The 19,896-nt window shown below is 39.5% G+C and overlaps 3 protein-coding genes across 4 annotated transcripts; all 3 read left to right on the top strand.

The window, feature by feature from the left end:
* The first annotated feature begins 74 nt into the window (after nt 1–74).
* On the top strand, nt 75–3,340 carry LOC113025827 (arylamine N-acetyltransferase, pineal gland isozyme NAT-10-like). Its single transcript, XM_026174007.1, has 3 exons — nt 75–191; nt 1,691–1,732; nt 2,287–3,340. Exon 3 carries the CDS (start codon nt 2,292–2,294, stop codon nt 3,162–3,164), a length of 873 nt encoding a protein of 290 aa, XP_026029792.1. The 5' UTR covers nt 75–191; nt 1,691–1,732; nt 2,287–2,291; the 3' UTR covers nt 3,165–3,340.
* Nucleotides 3,341–3,996: 656 nt separating this feature from the next.
* Nucleotides 3,997–7,646, top strand: cnep1r1 (CTD nuclear envelope phosphatase 1 regulatory subunit 1). 2 transcript variants are annotated; one of them, XM_026173967.1, is made up of 7 exons: nt 4,017–4,097; nt 4,674–4,745; nt 4,899–4,972; nt 5,853–5,962; nt 7,134–7,188; nt 7,279–7,344; nt 7,482–7,646. In XM_026173967.1, exons 1-6 carry the CDS (start codon nt 4,073–4,075, stop codon nt 7,318–7,320), a joined length of 378 nt encoding a protein of 125 aa, XP_026029752.1. In that variant the 5' UTR covers nt 4,017–4,072; the 3' UTR covers nt 7,321–7,344; nt 7,482–7,646. The 2 variants fall into 2 exon arrangements, with proteins under 2 accessions (XP_026029760.1, XP_026029752.1); XM_026173975.1 differs by having other exon boundaries at nt 3,997–4,097; nt 7,279–7,646.
* An 82-nt stretch (nt 7,647–7,728) lies between these two features.
* Nucleotides 7,729–17,548, top strand: heatr3 (HEAT repeat containing 3). The gene is made up of 15 exons (XM_026173955.1): nt 7,729–8,059; nt 8,185–8,357; nt 11,168–11,255; nt 11,583–11,683; nt 12,028–12,137; nt 12,396–12,536; nt 12,681–12,973; nt 14,337–14,427; nt 14,639–14,793; nt 15,088–15,170; nt 15,304–15,440; nt 15,571–15,659; nt 16,050–16,193; nt 16,261–16,437; nt 16,625–17,548. The coding sequence occupies exons 1-15, from the start codon at nt 7,919–7,921 to the stop codon at nt 16,736–16,738; spliced, it is 2,037 nt and encodes a 678-aa protein (XP_026029740.1). The 5' UTR covers nt 7,729–7,918; the 3' UTR covers nt 16,739–17,548.
* The last annotated feature ends 2,348 nt before the right edge of the window (nt 17,549–19,896 follow it).

Genomic DNA, 19,896 nt, shown 5'->3' with positions numbered 1-19,896 from the left:
ATTTAATCTGGAGCCGTGTGAGAGGAAAAGTGTTTATATAAATATAATTGAATTTCGTAAAGAGTTGGTTAGTAGCGCCTCTAGTGGTGATACCTGGGGTTTTATAAGTGCAGCTGAGCGTTGACAGTCATGCACCGTTTGACCATTAGCTACCGACAGCACGCAGCTGGAGGGCAAAACCCAGCCCACAGGTAAGTTGGACTAATTAAAGCAGTTACACAACACATGAAGCTATTGTGCTTAAAATAAAAACTAATAGTGACCACTGATAATACATTTTCCACACTGTTTCTGTACTTTGGCAATAGATGTAAATGGTCAAGCTAGGAGATAATTTTTCAGATTGTTCTTGAGCAAAAACTTTACCGTGAACAAGACTTTTTGCTCCTTTTAGTCAGGGGCCAGCGCCATTTTGACGGCGGGAAAAACAAGGCCAAGTAATTACTCCTGATGGTCTTACCTTGAAACGGAGTTATTGCAAGTAACCTTCCCTCCAAATACTCCTGCGCAAAATGTCACAGCTAAGGTTTAGGATTTGCGCTAATGTGACTGCATTTATGAAAGAGACCTGGGTTTCCAACACACTAGTGTTGGCCGTGTTCTACCGGAGGTCCACCACACAGCCAAGTGTTCAAATTCACCTGCCATCAAAAAAAGAAAACTGTCATCCCTGTGTCAAACTCGGAGACATGGCGCCATGATGCTGTCTGCAGTTACTCAAAAGACTTGACAGAAACTAAGAGGATGGCTTTCAGGGTCCTTTTATTTTATCTTTATTTATTTATTTTTTCCACCAAAGACAAAACAGTGTAGGAGAACTTACAGACCTGTTAAGGACTTTTATGTCTTATAGGAAGCTTTTACCAGTTGTCCTCTTATTTATTCAAACAGGTATTTGCTGGGAGTGTTATCTTCGTTTTAGCTTATAGGTGCTGTGTGTGTTTAAAAAGAAAAAAGCTTTAAATATGTTGAAAGCCAACATTTGACGTGGACCCCCTTCATTCTTTAACACAGCTTGAACTCTTAGGCAAGCTTTCTTATAATTGAGCCTTCAGGAATAGTTTTCCCAGGCTTTCTGAAGAAGATTCAAAGCTTCAGGGCTCCAATCCATGACTGGTGGTGCCCAATTGTGAAGTGGTGTGTGTTTTTTTTTTTGTTTGTTTTGTTTTATTTTGTCCCCCCTCTCTCTATCCAGGTATGCCTTGACTACAACGCTAGGGTGTTTGGGATCATTATCATGCTGAAAAAAAGGAAACATTTGCCAATCAGGCTTCCAGATGATATTGTGTTGTGGATCAAACTCTGATGGTACCAGTTTTGGCAAGGTCCCCAACACTGATTTAAATGCAGCCCAAAATCATGTGTGTCCACTGGGTTTTACAGATGGCTGCAGATGCTCACTATACCTCTCCCTTGAGCTGGATAAGCCTAGCTCATTAGAAGGAATAAAGAGGATATGGTTTGTTTTGTGGGAAAAGGCTTTCATCACTCATTGGAGCAGAAACTCTGAGCCACATTCATGAACACATTCATTATTTGTTTTGTGTATTGCTTCTGTCAGCTAAGCAATTGGGATGCGCCACCCCTATCACCATCATGATCGATGCATATTATTGAATGAGACTGGCTATATACATTCCTTTTGTAGTATAAAGTAGCTCACTTACCTTTATCCTGTTTTTGCTTCCAGACTCATCAAAACACATCCTTGATCAAACACCAATCAAATAAGGTAAGGATAAAAAATTTCAGATGAATTTAGTTATAGTCAACATTTGTCATTAGAATGATATTTAATGATATTTAAACATGTTTGCGCAAAATGTTCAGATCATTTTAATTGTATTCAACATTTCCGGGGGAGCACAGCCCAAAGACTAGTATTGGTAAGCAGCTGTTGAAAGGGTTAAATGAGGGGTAGGATAACCTGCCCTATTAAAACACTAATGCTTCCACCATCTTGCATTTCCATTGTCTTTACATGAACAGAAAACTGGAATGAAATTTAATTGTTATAAATTTAATGAGATAATCTTACATGAAATGTTAATTAAGATTAGGCATCTTGAATTGAATCATTGATTCTTAGATTGTAAGGAAGCAAAGAGCCTGCCAGGCTAGACCTAGAGTTGGACATTTGGCTGCATCCTATAAATTGACAGGATGTGACACAAAATGAAAGGTGTAGGGGTTTTCTTTTTTCTTTTTTTTCTTTTTTAAAAAGCTTTGTAAGTGACATGCTGCAGACCTAAAATGATTATCAATGTGTTGTCCTGCATTTTACAGGCAAGATGAATTTGGAAGAGTACTTCAAAAGAATTGGTTTCCATGGCTCCTATGATAAACTGGACCTTGCAACACTGAAGCTGATCCACAGGCAGCACATTATGTCCATTCCATTTGAGAACCTCAGCATCCACTGTGGAGAGAAAATAATCATGGACCTTGAGGTTATCTTCAATAAGGTTGTGAGGGGTACCCGTGGAGGTTGGTGCTTTGAGAACAACTACCTGTTTAGCTGGGTGCTGAGACAAATGGGCTATGACACTACAACCTTGGGCTCCAGAGTTTTCGACACGAGCATTAATGACTTTGAATCCCAGGAAGTACATCTCATTAACAAGGTCATCATTGAGGGGAAGGCTTATATAGCAGATGTAAGTTTTGGATTATCTGGCCAAATACGGGAGCCCCTCGAGCTCATCTCTGGAAAGGAACAGCCTCAGGATGGAGGCGTCTTTCGCTTCATATGCAAGGACAATTTGTGGATGCTGGAGAAGACTGGCAGAAGAACGGAGGTTCCTAACCCAGAATTTGCTAAATCAAGTCTGGTCAACCGGAAGGAGACGCGACTGATCCACTGCTTCAGCTTGGAGCCTCGTGAGCCAGATCATTTCTTTCAAGTGAACAATGACCTCCAGACAGACCCCACCTCACTGTTCACCAACAAGTCCATCTGCTCTTTGCAGACGCCCACAGGATTCACAGCGCTGGTTGGCTTGATCTACAGTGAGGTCATATTTAAGCCAGATGAAGGTGTTGATCTCTATAACATGAAAAACATAACAGAAGATGAACTAGAGGCTGTGCTGATGGAGAAGTTCAAAGTGAAGCTGCAGAACAAAATGCAGGCTGTAAACAGAAGAGTAGTCCTTGAATTTTAGAAAATTACTCCTTATACATCCTGCTTGGGAACACTGGCATGAATGAAGCTCCCTGGCTTTCTGTTTATTTGAAAGATTATCAGTGGTGTTGAATGTGTTTTGTATGACTATAAATGATACACTTGCATGGAAATAAAAAAAATTTAAAAAAAAAAAATAAAAAAGTCAAGGCATCATTTCAGTCTGGTTTTGTTTTTTTTTTTCCTTCTATCTTCCCCTCCATACAGTTCTGCAAGTTCAGAGATGGAAGAAAACATATCAGTGAATTGTCTAGTATTTGATTATTATTATTTTATTTTTGTTTTTAAGGCTTTTAGAACGGTAAAACGTATAAACAGATCAAGGTCAAGATGAACATATTTTCATTTTCCAAATATCACTCAATTGATTTCTAGTCTTAACTAAATAAAATCAATTGAAGTCTGCATTGTCCCTCTGACAGAAAGGTGACCAGTCCAAGGTGTACCCCTGCTTCTCCCATTGTGATGGCTAGAATAGGATTCCAGAACAATGCCATCTCTGTGATCCTGAACTATGTGCGGGTGGATGGATTCAAACAATCATTGGACTATCTCAAATCTGTGTGCTCAAAGATTTCAAACTATTAGATGCTTGCATTTTCTCCCATGTAGTTTTTATGTAATCATATCAAACTACTTTCCATTCGTAAGAGCGCTTTCTGGAACATAGAAACCAGGTTTTCTTGACTGTTACATAAGCGAAACCTGCCGTCCATGCAGTTTGCCTGCAGCAGGCGGAACTTCAACGTTGGCACCGCCCCTTATTTGGGTCACACCCAATCATATTAGCTGCGCACACACTCGATCAGGATTGGTCAGCAGGCCTGTCCTACAGCTGAGGGGAAGGGTGTTGTAGCTGCTTCTCAGACCATAGACAGTGGTTCAGACATGAACTCCTTGGAACAGGCCGAAGGTAATCAACAGTAAAAGCGACTCAAATTAATCAAATGTAAAGTTTCAGCGGGTATAGTCGTTGCAGCCAAAGCCACGGAATGTTTACTGAGCAAACGTCTTAAGATGGGTTGTGAAATTTTGGCGTAATAATGCGTTAGCCGGCTAGTTTTCTTAGCATGCTCGTTAGCCTAACTGACAAAACATTCAGCCACTGATACCCTTCATTATTTACACGCAAACACATGTTTAATTGTTAAATCCCCCCGCTTTTGTAACTGGGATCGTAGAGTCATAGCCAGCAACTTTTTTTTTATTTTTACATATGTAGGGAATATGATCAGCTTGGAAGTGAAAGTGTAGCAAACCTACAGGGCATTTAAGAGCTTCATTTTAAGTAATGGTGGATTTCTGTCTTCAGTTTACAACTTTGAGTGATGACACCAACTGAGCTATAGGGCTAAGGCTGGCTTTATTTTAAGATTGAATTTCATGACATTCTTTTGGGGAAGAGACTAAAAAAAGCTTTTCTGGGGATACCTGCGTAATCCTTGGTCCAAACACAGCGTCTGCTCATGGTCCTGTTGTTTTGTTGCAGACCTGAAGGCCTTTGAGAGAAGACTGACAGAGTATGTCTCCTGTTTGCAACCTGCCACAGGCAGGTGGAGAAGTAAGTGACAACAGCAGAGAAGTTACAATGGTTGACATCTTTTTGATATTGCAATTAACCTGAAAGAAGTTCATGTTGATCTCAAACTGCAACTATTAGCTAAAGCTCTACAGTGAGTTGATTTAAATATCTTGTTCTTATGTTTTCTTTCAGTGATACTGATAGTGGTGTCTGTCTGTACAGCTACTGGAGCTTGGAACTGGTTAATAGACCCAGACACACAGAAAGTAAGTATTTGTCGAGAAAGTCTGACTCGAAGAGAAATCAGAGGTGTATATATATATCCCTTGTATTGAACAGTATGGCCAACAGGGATAAGTGGTATCATTAGGTAACTTGATCCAATAAAAGCAGCCTCATGCATTAATAGATAATTGTTCATGTATTAGTACAGTTTAGGTGAGTTCTAATCAAGGTATAGTGTCTGCACATGTGTTTTAACTATAACTGACCACATTGTCAAATTTTAGGCTAGTCTTATAAGAAGTTTTTCTGTCCCTTAAGCCTCTTTTCTATCTCTGCCTGTCTGAATATCTCCATCAGCTGTAGCATATCTCGAACGTTTAGCTTGTCTCCCTGGATGTGTTCATGGTTTGAGGTCTCCATCTTTCTGAAAAATTTTCATTCCTCATTCTATAGAAGACCAGCCAAATTTGAAGATGGTTTCCAGATTTTTGTATTTATTTATATCTTACAGTGTCTTTGACAGGATTAATGAAGTCATTCAAAATTTTACCTTCATTCTTTTCTAAATCTCCAAGTTAAAGGTCCTTGAAGTGCATATGGGCATGCTGAAATCTTGTCTTTCTTCATTTGTCTTTCATGCATTTCTGAGCCTCCATAACTTCATAAGTAAAGCCAGTGGCAACATAAAAATTTCAAAATTGAAAGTTACATTTAAAAAGAAATACATTTTTCATCCACCCAGAAGTGTCACTTTTAATTAATAATAATTTGGTATTAATTAATTAATTAATTTCTATGTCATAAAATAGCAGACACAAGCACTGGTGCTAGATGTTGTCATCACATCCTAAAAAAAACATCTGTAAAAGTAAATATTTTCTCACCCAGATTGATGTTGCTTTGTTTCCTTTTGTCATGCAGGTATCTTTCTTTTCATCCCTATGGAATCATCCCTTCTTCACCATCAGCTGCATCACTCTAATAGCTCTCTTCTTCGCTGGAATACACAAACGAGTTGTGGCGCCATCAATGTATCCTTGTTTTTTTCTACTTCAGTAAACACAAATTAGTGACTCATGTACTTGGATCAGGTATCTGTGACAGTTGCCCATCAATTTAATTCAGTTAAGTTCCTATGTTTACTGTACCACACACATCTGCAGTAGTGTACTGGTGGCTACTGTGGAGAAAATTAAACTGACTTCTTACAGTTTACATCTAGCCTGATGTTGCCTTGCAGATAAAATAATTCCCAGGCTGTGGTTTTTCCTAATCTCTTCATCTTGACCTTTGTGATAAGATCATGGGTCCTCAGACAATCTGATTATACTCATATCAGACAGCTGAACAGTGTCATGGTGGATGCTGTCGACATGGGTCTGCCATGGTGAAACTAAGATGGACAACAGAAGCTTGTCTTAGATACTTTTGTATCTTATGTTTTGTGCAGGACATATAAAAAAAAGAACGTCTGGAGGGAAAAATCTTACTTTTAGTTTTAAATAAGTATCTTATTAAATGAAATAACTTGAAATGTTTGCCACATTGGCCATCCTGTCAACTCATATTTTCTCTTCCCACTGGAGAGATGATTCAGTCTAGTTCCTGCCTTAGTTCTGCCCATAGTCTATATTTATAAAGCTTTCTTTCCTACTATAAGTAAACAGGCCTCAAACAAGACAACAGCTTGATAAGAAGCAGTGTAGTGGTCAGAGTCCACATGTGGGTTTAACAGCCTGTTGTTGAAGGCTCAAAACCATATCAGGAGATTATGTCATGGAATAGAAAATCCACTGTTAATCAGGATTTGCACTGCACTTGTCAGCTATGTTAATTACTTTATTTGATGTGAATGGACTTTGGTTTCATAAAGGGTGGTTTGGTGTACATTTTGTTGTAGGAGGTTATTAAAGCACTGAAGCATCTTTCTTTAGTATTTAGAGAATTTGACCAGGTCTTTTGGGTTCCATGCAGATACCTCTAGGTCACTTCATTCACCTTCCTAAACAGCCTGTTTGACTGGAATCCCATCGTCTTTGTCTCAGTAAAGAATTTAGTTTATTGATTTCTCAATAGTTTCCGTTTTTGTACATGGTATCAGCAGATGTCCAAAGCTGATTTTTGTCAGGTTGAGGAACATCACATAGTGGATTTATTCCTATTTCCATTCCTGGTTATTGTCTTTAACCGTTACCCCTGCAGTATTGCTGCTCGCTGCCGCACAGTTTTAGCAGAATACAACATGTCCTGTGATGATGTGAGTCAACATGGTGATTTTTATTTTTTTACCATTTTACTAAAATTTAAGGTTTTATTTTATTTTTAATTTTTTCTTGTCTTTTCGCAGACGGGGAAACTTATTCTGAAACCACGACCAAACATCCAGTGACCACACGCTCCTGGGTTCTGTCAGGTCTCATCTTTGTTGATTGCCTTCTTGTCTTTAATTCCTTTGGATGCTCTTAGATGAAGTATGATGGGAAATGCATTTTCAGCAAAGAAACGAACTGAGAGGCCCTTCTTTTTTTTTCTTTTTTTTTTTTTAAACAGTGTTGCTGTGTCGTCATCATTGAAGCTGCTGATTTACTCATGTATAACCTTTGACATATTTTACACATTCAGAGTGAGGGTATATTTCTGTTTCTGTTCAGCATGTATTTTATCTAAAATGTTTCTATTTTAAAGGTTATTTGCCTAATAAATAAATTCATAAGACGTGGGAATATCAGGGCTGTCTCTTTATTTCTTGTTGCCTTCTATTCTTCCTATGGAGCTTGTCACATGCGTAGCTTGTGCGCTTTTGCGACAGCGTCGTGCTTTCTCTTAGCAACCAACACTTTACGGCAGGGAACAGTCTTCCACATGGCCTCCAACAAGGCAGAAGCCGGAGCGTGTGTTTGATCCGCAACAAACTCAGTGTCAGAGAAAAGAAGAGGGGAGTAAACGCCGCGTTATACGCGCAACTCGCACTTTAATAATCACGTGAAATGGGTAAAAGTAAAACCACTAAGTTTAAACGTCCGCAGTTCAACTCGGTCGGGCTGCCGGTGACTGTGGTGAAGGAAGGAGACGGTGAGGAGGAAGAGCATGGTGATGATAGCTGTCCAGCTGCGGAGTTGCTTGAGAAAGTAGGAATATACAGTGCTTCTTCTTACACGAATGTCTCTAACTTTGAGTTTAAGAGCTCCTATTTTTGCAGTTTCTAACATTTCGAATAGCTGGTGTCACGTGCTTTTAAACACGTTTCCTATAGTTGCAGAGTCCCAGCGCTGATGTGCGAGAGTTTGCATGTGCCAGTATTTCTCGGGTGGTGCAGCAGAGTCAGACCATTCCGGGTTTCCTCCAGAGGGATGCTGTTAGGCGCCTGGGTCCCATGTTGCTGGACCGGAGCCTGGCTGTCAGAGAGACTGCCACTGGAGCTCTCAGGTGAGTCTGGGTGTAACAAATAATCTGGGTTCCTGTCACTTGACGAAGACCTGGATCACTGGGGTCATCTAACAAGTAATCAACACGTGTGACCTATTTTTTTTTTTTTGCTAGAATAGGCCATTTTAGTGCTGGGGTCATCATAAAACATATTTGAACTTTTCTGTGTTGTCAGTTTGCAGTGATTTGTATGAGCAAGGGCACAAGAGAAGTGGCAGTCTCTGGTGGAGGTATAAGGATAGGGATGGTCGACCAAAACAGAACATCATTGGCGTAGTTAAAGTAGGAGGTGATGAGGCATGAGTGAGGGTGCCAGCTGCAGAGTTTGAGAATAAAGGTTTTAGTATGGACATGTGTTCTTGAAGTGCTGGAAGGCAGACTTAGAGGCAGATTTGATGTTGTTGACCTCCAGAGACCTCCCTCTTCTCGAGCTTTGAATTGGGAACCACAACCAAGAGTTCATTTTTATTGTTGTTCAATTTGAAAAAGTTTGCTGACATTCAAATTCTGATGTCTTTTAGGCAGTTTACAAGGCACAGAGGAGGGAAGTGACTGTTATCCTGATGATAACTGTGTATCATCAGCATAGCAGTGGAAGCTCAGCCCATGGTTATGGATGATGTGACAAATTAAAGGGCCCACAACTGGCAAACAGATGATGAGTTGTGGGTGCCCAAGGCTCCATGGGCAGCAAATTGTTGCTAACAGAAGAGCTAATGAAACTTGCTGAAAACCTCAAAGAGCCAGTTCCTGGCATGGGTTGTTGCCAGAGTTGTTTCAGTGGCAGGTGTGAGACCCTCACATTATCATTCTGGCTGTTTAAACCTCCTTTGGTTAACAGTGTAGTTGTATGTAGATACTTTGCGATGGAGTGAGAATCATCAAGAAGAGGCTGTTTATGCTAGCAAGACAATGCTTTTAATATTTTCTTCTCTCGATTACAGCAAGTGAGGACGTTTATTGCTTGACCACATGCCTTAATTTCTCTCCCATTTGTGTGCCCCAGATTACTACTTGACATTAGTAATGTTAGTGCTTTTCCTGCTGTGAAGAAAGTCAGGTGCAGGTAGAGGGAAGTCAGTTGTCAGTCACATGCTTCTGCAGTTTTTAAAAGTGTGTTATTGGATAATAAATAAATAAATAAAATGAGTCACATTGTGCCGTTTCATTTGGCTCCCTTATATATATTTTAGTTACACATACAGCTACACATGCTTTTTGCTTATATGCATAATACATGTATTGTGTGCTGGTTTTTAGTGAGCACTGTTGATACTGCAACAGAAAATGCAGAAAGCTAAGAAATGTGTCTACAAAAGCCCTGGAAAACATTAGAAAATGTAATCGTGGCTCTTTTCTTCCAATCACTTCAGTCAGTGTGGTGTTACAGAACTGAACTTTTCTCGGGCTTCACAGAGAGAGGTGCATATAAGAATACAAATAGCACAGCTCATAGTCCAGTGCGTTTACCTCTGAGTGGGTGGCATTTGTTGACTTCTACACACTATCCAGGGAGCTGCTTTGCCTAAACCCATCTACGCATCCCTTTTCTTAACTGCTTATCCACCTCAGAGTCATGAGTGGACTGGAGCCTATCCCAGGTGTTATGGGGTGAAAGCTGAGATGTAGCCTGAACATGTCAGCAGTCTAATAGGGCTAACACAGACAGACAGACAACCAGTTTAGAAATCACAAGTTAACCTACTGTGGATGTCTTTGGACTGTGGAAAGAAACTGGATTATCCAGAGAGAAGCCACACAGACACAAGGAGAACATCCAAACTTCACACAGAAATCTTCACAGTTGGGCAGAAGAACCAAGGACCTTTCTGCTGTGAGACGACTGCATTAAACCTCACAGAATGTTTCTAGTACTTATCCAGTGCAAAAGTCTTGAGCCACCCCTTATTTCTTTAAATTTTTCTTACAAGGTGACAGCCTTGCTTGCCATTTTGTTTAAAGTGGGCTTGATCAATAGTTTTCCAGGCTTTTTTTAAAATAGTGTTTTTGCACCAACAAGTTCATTCCCAAATAGCTATTTAAAAAGAAGTGTGAGGATGACAGTAGAAGTGTAAGGCTTACAGCAAATGAAACGGTATCAGAAAGTGATGTCCTTAAGAAATAAAACAAATCCAGTACAGATGTGAGAAGTACATCTGGCCTTTTAGTTAATCAATTTCCTGTTCACTAAGGTCTCATAAGAAATGGTCTCAGTTTAGGTTTGGCTGGCAAGAAGACATTCTTAAGGGAGAAAAGGCTAAGACATGCCAAATCACACAAGAACTGGAATGAAAATAAGTGGCAACAGGTCTAATAGATATAGATGGATATATAAATTTGAATGTTTTTGTTTCAAATTGTCAATATGTACAGGGAGGGAGGTACAGCAGTGAGTGTCTACAGCCATCTGTAAAATATGGTCCTGGCTGTGAAATTACAAATGCAGAAAAGTATTGTATCCCTTTGCAACACCATCTGATAAGGCACTGATTGGCAAAAAAAGAAAAGACTTTTGCACAGTATTGTACATTGTGCGTAATACCATGCTGTGCATGATGAGTACAGTACTGTGTGTCATATTGATATTAACCTCTAGTCTGATTTGAGGCCTTTCAGTAAACCCTAAATAGCATTTTGTCTCCTCGAAATCAAAACAAAACCATTGCTCACAGTGGATCTCCCGGCTCCCCCCAACCCCTCTGCTTTCCTCTCCCACACACACACACACAAAATTACAAACAGCATCTCTGACCGCGAGTCTCCTCTGAGTGACTGATGACTGTGCGTCTGTGTGTGTCTTCCCTTGACAGGAATCTGAGTGCATGTGGAGGTCAGGAGGTGTGTGAGGACATGGTGAAGCACGACATCATGACTCCTTTGACAGCACTGCTTAGAGAGGTGAGACTCCATCGCTGCTTTTCGCTCACCGCATCACTTCAGTTGCTCCCCATCAGCAGCTGTTACAGCAACATCAAGCTATAATATCCTCAGCAATTAGTTTGTATCTCAGAGCAAATATAGTTGTGGTTATATATAAGTGGACACTGAATCAAATGGCATCAAATCCAAGCTCAGTGTTGGCCTTTGTGTAACTTAAATTAGCCATAAAAAGTTTCTCAAATTTTTGAGGGTCAGAAATGATCTAAATATGTTCAGATGAATGATTGGAAAATTGAGACCTGTTTTACTTGTTCTGTTCACATTTGCAACACATTTGCTTTCCAGTGCTGTGCTGGCTTTGAAAGTGCCATTGTGTCGATGAAAGACCAAAGTAATGCAGTGGAGGATGTAGCCAATGAAGCTGTACACTTGCTGTGGAATCTGTGGTAAGTTGACCTTATTTGTTTTCATAGAAGGCTTTTAAAAAAATTATTATTGGCTCAGAAAGGTCAGTTTGGCCACATACATAATCAGCCAGGTCTTGCTATGGGTCTGACTGTAAAATCTTTGGGGACATGCCAAAACATCATCCATTCACCTGTCCTTTGCTGTTGGTTAATGATCAGCTCATGAGGGTATTCTATGTCTAGTAACTACATAAAAGTAAAAGAAATCCAGAAAACCCCATATATTTGTGAGTTTATTCCTTGAATTTAGTTTTCTGACATCGTCTCTGATAAATCACTCTTATTGACCTAGGCATGCTTTGTATTATTTGTTTGTCTTTCAGTGAAAGCAGCAGCCAGGCGTTGTCTGTGTTTAACAAATCCGGTCTCTTGGATGTGGTTGTTCAGTGCCTGGAGAAACACCCACACAACCTGGAACTAGCCATATCTGCTGGTATGTCTAAAGCATTTATTCTTATTTGCTATTTAACATTGAGATTTTATTAAATAAAGGTGTACATTTTGTAGGTGTTCTCTAACCATCTTCATTTATTAGGCGACACACCTCTAACAAGTACTGACAGGATGCTTAACACATCTGTGCTATTAATATGGTTCTAACACCAGCAAGGAACTCCAAGAACAAAGCTAGCTTGTAGCTTTTGTGCCCAGTTTCAGCTTTTAAACACACTCTCCTCTGTGTGTTCCCCAGCTCACTGTTTGCACACTGTGACTGAGGATAACCCAGAGCTGCTTTGTAGCATGAACACTGCTGTGCTCGGAGCCCTGGAGAATGTGCTGCTGTCATCTCAACCAGGCGTGACACAAACTCTCCTCAGGACACTGGCTGCAGGTACAATTTGTCCCTTTTCATGTCTTTTTTTGTTGTTGTTCTAAACTTAACCACAATTAGACAAATTGACCAGCACAGGAGTCTGTAAATTGTAATGTGTCATACCCCTTCCTGAGCCTGAACTCTGTCTGATGTGTTGCTCAGGTACGCTGTGGAACATGAAGAGTAGTCTGCCTGCTGCTCGTCAGGCCGAGACCGTCAACGCTGTGGTAGCTACCTTATCACAATGCCTGGATTTGGATGCAGGTATGCTAATACCTGAACTTAGACAAGCAGAGGAGCTTCGCCACAGAAACGCCCCAGCTGTGTCAGACATAGAGGGCCAAGCTCCAGAAGAGCTCGCTGAGGAGGAGATGATTGAAGAGGAGGAAGCACCTAAACAGAAGAGGAATGGAAAAGCTGCAAAAGTTGATAATGACTTCTCTGACCTCTTGCCTGTACGTATTAACTCTTGCAATCTCTTAGGCCCATTTAGAGTTAAGAAAACCAAAGCAAGGACAGTTACAGTTGAGGAATTGGCTGTTTCATACCTCTAAACTGTCTGATCCGTTATATATGCATTGAATTAATTATGCTCTGCTTAGTATTAAAATTCTGTACTTTCAGCCTGTGGGCCTCTGGGCATAGAGGTTGAAATCAGTAAACCCTTATGTATTGCCATTTGCATTCTTCCACTCGTATGTAAAATAGTCTGAGATATTGACCAGTATTATTTTATTATATGCACATTGTCTTCTAATTTATTCATCAGCACAGAGCATACGCTCTGTTTTGCACGAGAGCGTGGACAAGTGTTTTCAACTGTAAAAATGCAAATGTTTGCAATTATGCTGAACAAAAAGTATATTCTACCTGAAGCAAAGCTTTTTAAAACTCAAAATTCCAATGTAAGCATCCACTGCAAAAATAAAGTATCATTTTGATTAAGGTTTAATTATAACATGGTGTACATGATGCTGTAATGATCCCTTAAAGTAAAACCATTGGTGGCTGCCTATTGGCTCATTCAGTACTTGACAGAGGGCATTTGGGGTAGAAGAGTTTATGGCTCTTATTATGCATTTTTCACTGGAAGAAAACTGACTTACTTTCATTTGGCTTTTTTTAGACCAATTTTAAGTGATTAGGGTTGGGGTTCTAATGACTCATAAGTCAAAGTTTAGGGCCATTTCTCAGGTGTTTTAAAGGGTTAATCTCAATTTGGTTTCAAGTTTTTTGTTGTTAGGGTTTCTTTGTTTTGTTTTTGAGGTGCACATTAATGCCTGGTGAAAAGGTGGTGTGTGAGTCACGCTGAAATGTGAGCCAGAGCGACAGGGCAGACAAACTGTCGGGTTTAGGGGGGAGCAGATTAGGGACACCCAACAAGGTTCAGCTGAGGACCAACTTGTGGCTTCCACCAAGTTGACAGTCCCCAGACCTGACTCCGGCGAGACAGAGCTGTCCCTCTAAGCTCAGTCAGAGCCGAGGCCCTAGGATTGTGGGTGACATTCATGGTGACGTACCAGAATACCCTCTAATATTGCGGGTTGTTTGGGTTGTTCTAGTGTACTAGTATAAAGATTCATCTGGGGTAAACCATTTATTTATCATGCAAACACAGTTTTACACTTATTCCTTCAGGAGCAACACCCTTGAACTGGGTTTTAATGCTCACTGCACCGCAAGAAGGACATAGTGGAATGCATCTGTAGAATTATTTTTCTTTGTGGCAGTCAGCTGAACCCAGACTGGGTGATAAGAGTGCTAAAAGGCATTGTTTTAGTAGAATGTTGACTCACATGGCTGATTGTTTTTGTCCAGAGGGGGAAGGAGGAGCTGAGGGAGGCAACGGCCTTGCTGACAGCCCAGCAAACGTCCTTGGAGATCATCGTCAACATGTGCTGCTCTGACGGTGAGTGGTGTGGCCACGGACAGCCATGCTGACCCCGGGCACTTTTCATCAAATATATTTCCTATGACACAGTCACCAACTATGTGTTTGTCTATCGGAGAAACTGTTATAGCAAGAAATGCACACAAAGGTCTCATTTGAGAACATTAAAAAAAAAAAAATCTTCATTGTTAATTTCTCTAATTAACTCTCTGTGTGTGCACATGTTCAGACCCTTCTGATGACGAGTGGGAGGAGGAATCAAGCAGTGATGAAAGTGACATGGGTCCCGATGGTCTTTGTGATGGAGTGTCCAATCTGATGTCTCCATTGTGCTTGTCAGCTGAAGTTCATGGGGCTTTGATCAACCACAGCATACCACAAAAGGCAAATGACAGTCTGATTCTTCAGTCACATCTCAGCCAGTTCATCATCAAAGCTTTGACGCGCTTGTGAATGTTGTTAAGCTGTCATTTTAGCTTGCATTGCTGTAAATACAAATTTCAGATTAGATTGATTATGTGGTGAACCTCACCCATCTTCTCCCCCAGGCTGAATGGATTGCGTTGTTTGTGCAGTTTCATAGAGAACTCACTTTCACATACAGTTTATATGCACCTACGCAGCCACTCCCAAATGTAAAAGGGCTGCCATAATATTCCATATTTTCCTGTTTTTAAGGTTCTGAAGAAAACAGAGTTCCCTAAAAAGGAAACTGTGAATTTGTGCCATCAAAATCCCTCCTGGAGAGGCCTGATAAAAAAGTAATCCTCCTCTCTTCTTCCATTGAACTTCACTGTCTGAGTTTAACTATCTTTATTCTTTCTCATTTATAAATAATTTTTTTTTTTTTAAAGTCTCTAAATTTTTAAATAAAAAGTCTCACCTTCTTTTTAGGATGGAGCGCGTTCAATCCCGGGCACTGACTTGCCTCCACAGTATCCTCTCCACCATGGATGCAGAGTCTTTGGGTGGTGCAACAGCCCTGCAGGAAGCAGCACAGCATCTCTCCTCTATGGTCTTTGGTGCTCCAGGTCTCACATTAATAAAACTTCTTCTGCAGTATTATAGTACCATTTGTTATTTTTCTATTTAAAGAAGGCAAAAAAGTGAGTATGCATTTGTGAGAAAGGAAACTACAAATCGAAACTATGTTTCTTTCAGAGATTCCCAAAGACGAGGAGTTTCTAGAGGCTGTCATCAGCGCCATGCGATCTCTTTTACAGATGATTGCCTCCAAAAATATCCCACAGGTAGATAAGACGCCACTATTTAAATAAACAGCTAAATCAGTTTTGGTGATTACAAAAAGAGGTCAAAGTCTGTGCAGCCGAGGTCGAGGTATCCCGACTTTTAGCTGCTAGCTGAGGGTAAATGATAAAAATGCTTGATTCTACATTTCCCTGTGCCTAATTATATAGTCTTTGTTATCATGGCTGCAGAACACATGACAGGAGTGTACAGGTTGAATAATACTCCATATGTTAGTTCCGTCTTTGGTAACTGCATAAAAACAGACCTGAATGTAAAATTTCCGCCTTGAACTGAACTTTAAAATCCACTGCCACTTCACACTTGCTTCTGTTGACAGTTTTTGTTCCTGACAGCTCAGTATCTATGTGTTTGGCTTTTGTTTTTGCTAGTGTATGACCCCCCAGCAGCTGATGAGCTTGAGCGAAACGGCCACCCGCTGTGATGTTGTCAGCGTGAGGGTCAACGCCGTCGCCATTCTTGGCATCACTGGCAGCACATTAGCCAAAGAGAAGGGCACTGCAGAAACCCTGCAGGTATCTCTTTCTCTCATTTATTCTTTTGGAAAAGTTGTTCTTCCTCTAAGAACCTCTTCTTCCACAGATGATCGGAAATGCGTTGCTTCAAGTTGCCACAAAGGATCCTGAACTCGTTGTAAATGGAGAAGCCCTTGATGCTTTGTTTGATGTGTTTGCGGATGGAGAGGAGGCAGAGACAGCTGCAAAAAACATCAGTCTGCTGCCTGCACTGAAGGCACTACAGCCTGTCTTCAAGACCAAGGTACCAAAGATAAATTCATCTTTACTGATCTGTGTGCTTGATAATTTCTCAATATTTTTTCAGCTATGCTTTTTTTTTTTTTTTCTCCCCTGGAAATATACGAAGCACCTTTATTTTTTTCTTATCTCGCCACTGCATTGTGTGAATTCTCCTTTGAATAACAATTCTTTTTTTTTTCCACTACCAGATTCGTAAAGAAGGAAAAGGCAAATACAGCCCTCAGCAGCTGTGTGTGCTGGATAACATCAGAGTGAACCTGAGAAGATTTATTGGTTATCTGGAGAAGGTGTTGAAAAAATGAGGACTATAAAAGCCTGTTTGATTTGGACAAATATGCTAGCAGGAGCATAGAACGAGACAGAATATGGTTGTGAAACCAACAAGTATTTATGTTTATATTCTTTAAATGATGGTTTACTGTTTGTTGTGCAGAGCGAAGGGAATGTAATAACCGTTATTGTATGCTGGAGTTGGCAGGTTTTTTCCCCACCTAAATTAAACTTTAAACAATTTTGAGACTGTGTTTGTATTTTCATGTCTGATTGAAACATTTTTGAAAGATCAGGTGTGGGATCTGACACCAACTTTTCTTATGGGCATCCTTCTTTGAATCCAGCGGGCTTGACGTTGGTGTTTGCAGTACTTCCACAAGAAATGCTGATCTATTCAAAGTATCTGTATAATTATGAGGGGGATTATATTGATGGCATTTATTGTACTTTGCATTGTACTTTGGAATTCTAAGTTGTTGTTTTTTCCAATGAAGACACTGGTCTGCATACACATTTTTTTCAGTAATTGAAGGAGATTGATGGTAAATTTTGTAGATTTTGTTTAATCTGTCAGTAAAATTATACATAGATCTGAACTGTCTAAATCCCAGAATTCCCTGTTTTGGTCATAATTTGGATATCATCATACGTGACTGACAAAAATTCACGTAAAGCTTGTTAGCTATTCTTGCAGTGGTTTCTTAGACTTTTTCAACAAAATATCCATAAACTTGCTTATTTCAGTAAAAATGAAATTAATGTGTGAATATGTCATCAGGCTGTGAAGGAATACCGGTACCCTTTTTGAAATAAACCCTGATTTTTTTTTTTTTCTTCAATGTTCTTCTTTTGCATTATGTGAACCATTTCAGGAATCTTTCCATGACTTTCCAAATACAAACTGGTAGAAACACTGAGATAATATATCTCAATCTCAATTAATTTGTCTTCATAAGGTGTTGGACTGCTTCAATATATACTGGCATGCTGCCTGCAAATCTCTGGAAATCTACTGAAGGGACTAAACGTGCCTCCAAAATATTTTCCCTCATGTTGTGTTTTGATGATGGTGGTTGAGAGCATAGCCTTGTTGGTCCTAAATCACTCATAGGTGATTTAGGACAAGTCACAGAGGATTTGAAATCTAATGACTACAAAACCCCCACAGCATGTGACTCGCATCATTTTCCTACTCATCAAACCATTCAGCTACCCCCATGTTCCACATGGAGCGTACGTGGGTTCGAGGTATGGTGGATGCTGACTGAGCAATTTACTGACCTTAAATAATATTCATAGTATGTTGCAACAGCTACCTTGACTCCCTCCATAACAAATATTCAAAGACCAGCATATATATTTTTAAGTATTGGAATTGATCAATAAAATGCTGAAAAAGTGTGTTGCTTTTGGGAATTTGAAAACTGAGTATGTGAACTTTTTATAAGATTTGAGAGTTTGTAGAATCATTTATTAGATTAGCTGAAAAAGACATTAATAGTGACCCTCTTTTTTTTTTTTAAATTGCCTGGTTAGAAGTTTATATTGCATCTTCATCTGTAAGCTGTTAAATCATGGTTTGCATTGTTGTGAACTATATTTACTCTGCATGAGTACTTAAACACACTGGGTGATTATTGCTGCCCTGCATCAAAATATAAAATATTTTCTGATTTCCAGAAAAAACATTATTACCTTGTTCAATTCAGTTAAAAATGCCTATAAAAATATTCAGTCTCATAGTTTTGTCACAAAAAAGCAAATCAATTTTTCTTCGCTTATGACCTGTTTGCGCTCATTGTATTTCAGCTTCTCCAACACAGTTTGTATATTTGCATAGCCTTCTTTTAATTGCACAGAACGACCAATTGACCATAATGGCTATTATACAGTAGGATACACTTTAAGATGGCTTTTGACCTCTCAGTTGATGCTAGACCAAAGTAACGCAGCTGCTTCCTTCAGCAGATTAAAATCTTGTACATGTATGTACAAAATGACCAGGCAACAAATAAGCTACTAGAATCTTCAAAATCATTAGAATGTTGTGGCTCTGGAGAAAAGAAAAACCCCATCAGACTCTTCCCTCTCATTACCTGAGCCAGTAAAAATGTGAGGTGGTATTTAATCTGGAGGATGTACAGGTCTCATTACTGATGCCTGGTTAAGGTAAACAATAAATTATTTTGTTTTGGAACTGTATCTAGAAATATATTGATTAAACTGAAGTGGCAGTTGTCAAAGTGTTTTTGTGGCTCCCTTGATTAGACTGGAATACCAAAACACAAGTCTTTTCTCTTTCCCTTAATCCATGCTCTTGACACACACCCTGCAAACTGAATGAGATGCCTATGGCTTGTCTTGATCACCCACTGTCATCCAAAACATGAACAAAGTATGCCCTTTTCATTAAATCGTTGATGTTTCGTCAATGTTTGGATGTAGTGGAGCATATAAATAGAAAAAAACCCATCTTTTCATATCGTATTTACAATTGCCACTTGTGAAATAACATGACTGTAGAGCAAATTGAGTATGAATTTTGACATCAGCAACCCCAAATTAGTAAAGTGTTTGATTTCATACAGCAAGTGGGATGCTAGACAGTGTATTGGTATGAGTACAAGTCTACTTTGCTCAAAGTGTCTGTTTTTACTACAGAATGGATGAATGAATTAGAAGGTATTTTCTTTAGCATTATTTTAAAAAGGTGCAATTAATGGTAAGAAAAGGCAATATCAAAGAAAATCCAGGGTGTCTGTAACATTCAGCATAATTTTATTTTTTTAAAAGCAAGGCTCTCAATAAGGTTTTGTTTCGTATGTATGCTAAGATGTAAGTTAATAATAAGGAGTAGGAAGGCTGTTTTTTTCTTGAAAATTTTCCCCCTGTCAATTTAACATTTTATAAGATAAATAATTCTATATTAAACATTCGTTTTTTTTCAATTTTTTTTCAAATATGTCCCGAGTTTCTGTTCTCAAAGTTGGTTTAATTATTAGTTTTATCTTTAAATTAACTAAATTGAGTTGTGTTATTTATGCACTATATGTCACGCGTTTCCCACGTTTTCTCCCATTATAATAATCAAATAAGGAGAATCAGACGTTATTATGTAACAAAAAAAATAGTCGTCCGTTGCGTAACAACACTGCCCGCCCCCTTTTCACTCGCTCCGCGCATGCGA

This window comes from Astatotilapia calliptera, chromosome 1 (genome assembly GCF_900246225.1).
Source record: "Astatotilapia calliptera chromosome 1, fAstCal1.2, whole genome shotgun sequence".
NCBI lineage: Eukaryota > Metazoa > Chordata > Actinopteri > Cichliformes > Cichlidae > Astatotilapia > Astatotilapia calliptera.
Note: the sequence above shows the minus strand (reverse complement) of the source record. Positions and strands in the feature narration are given on the sequence as shown.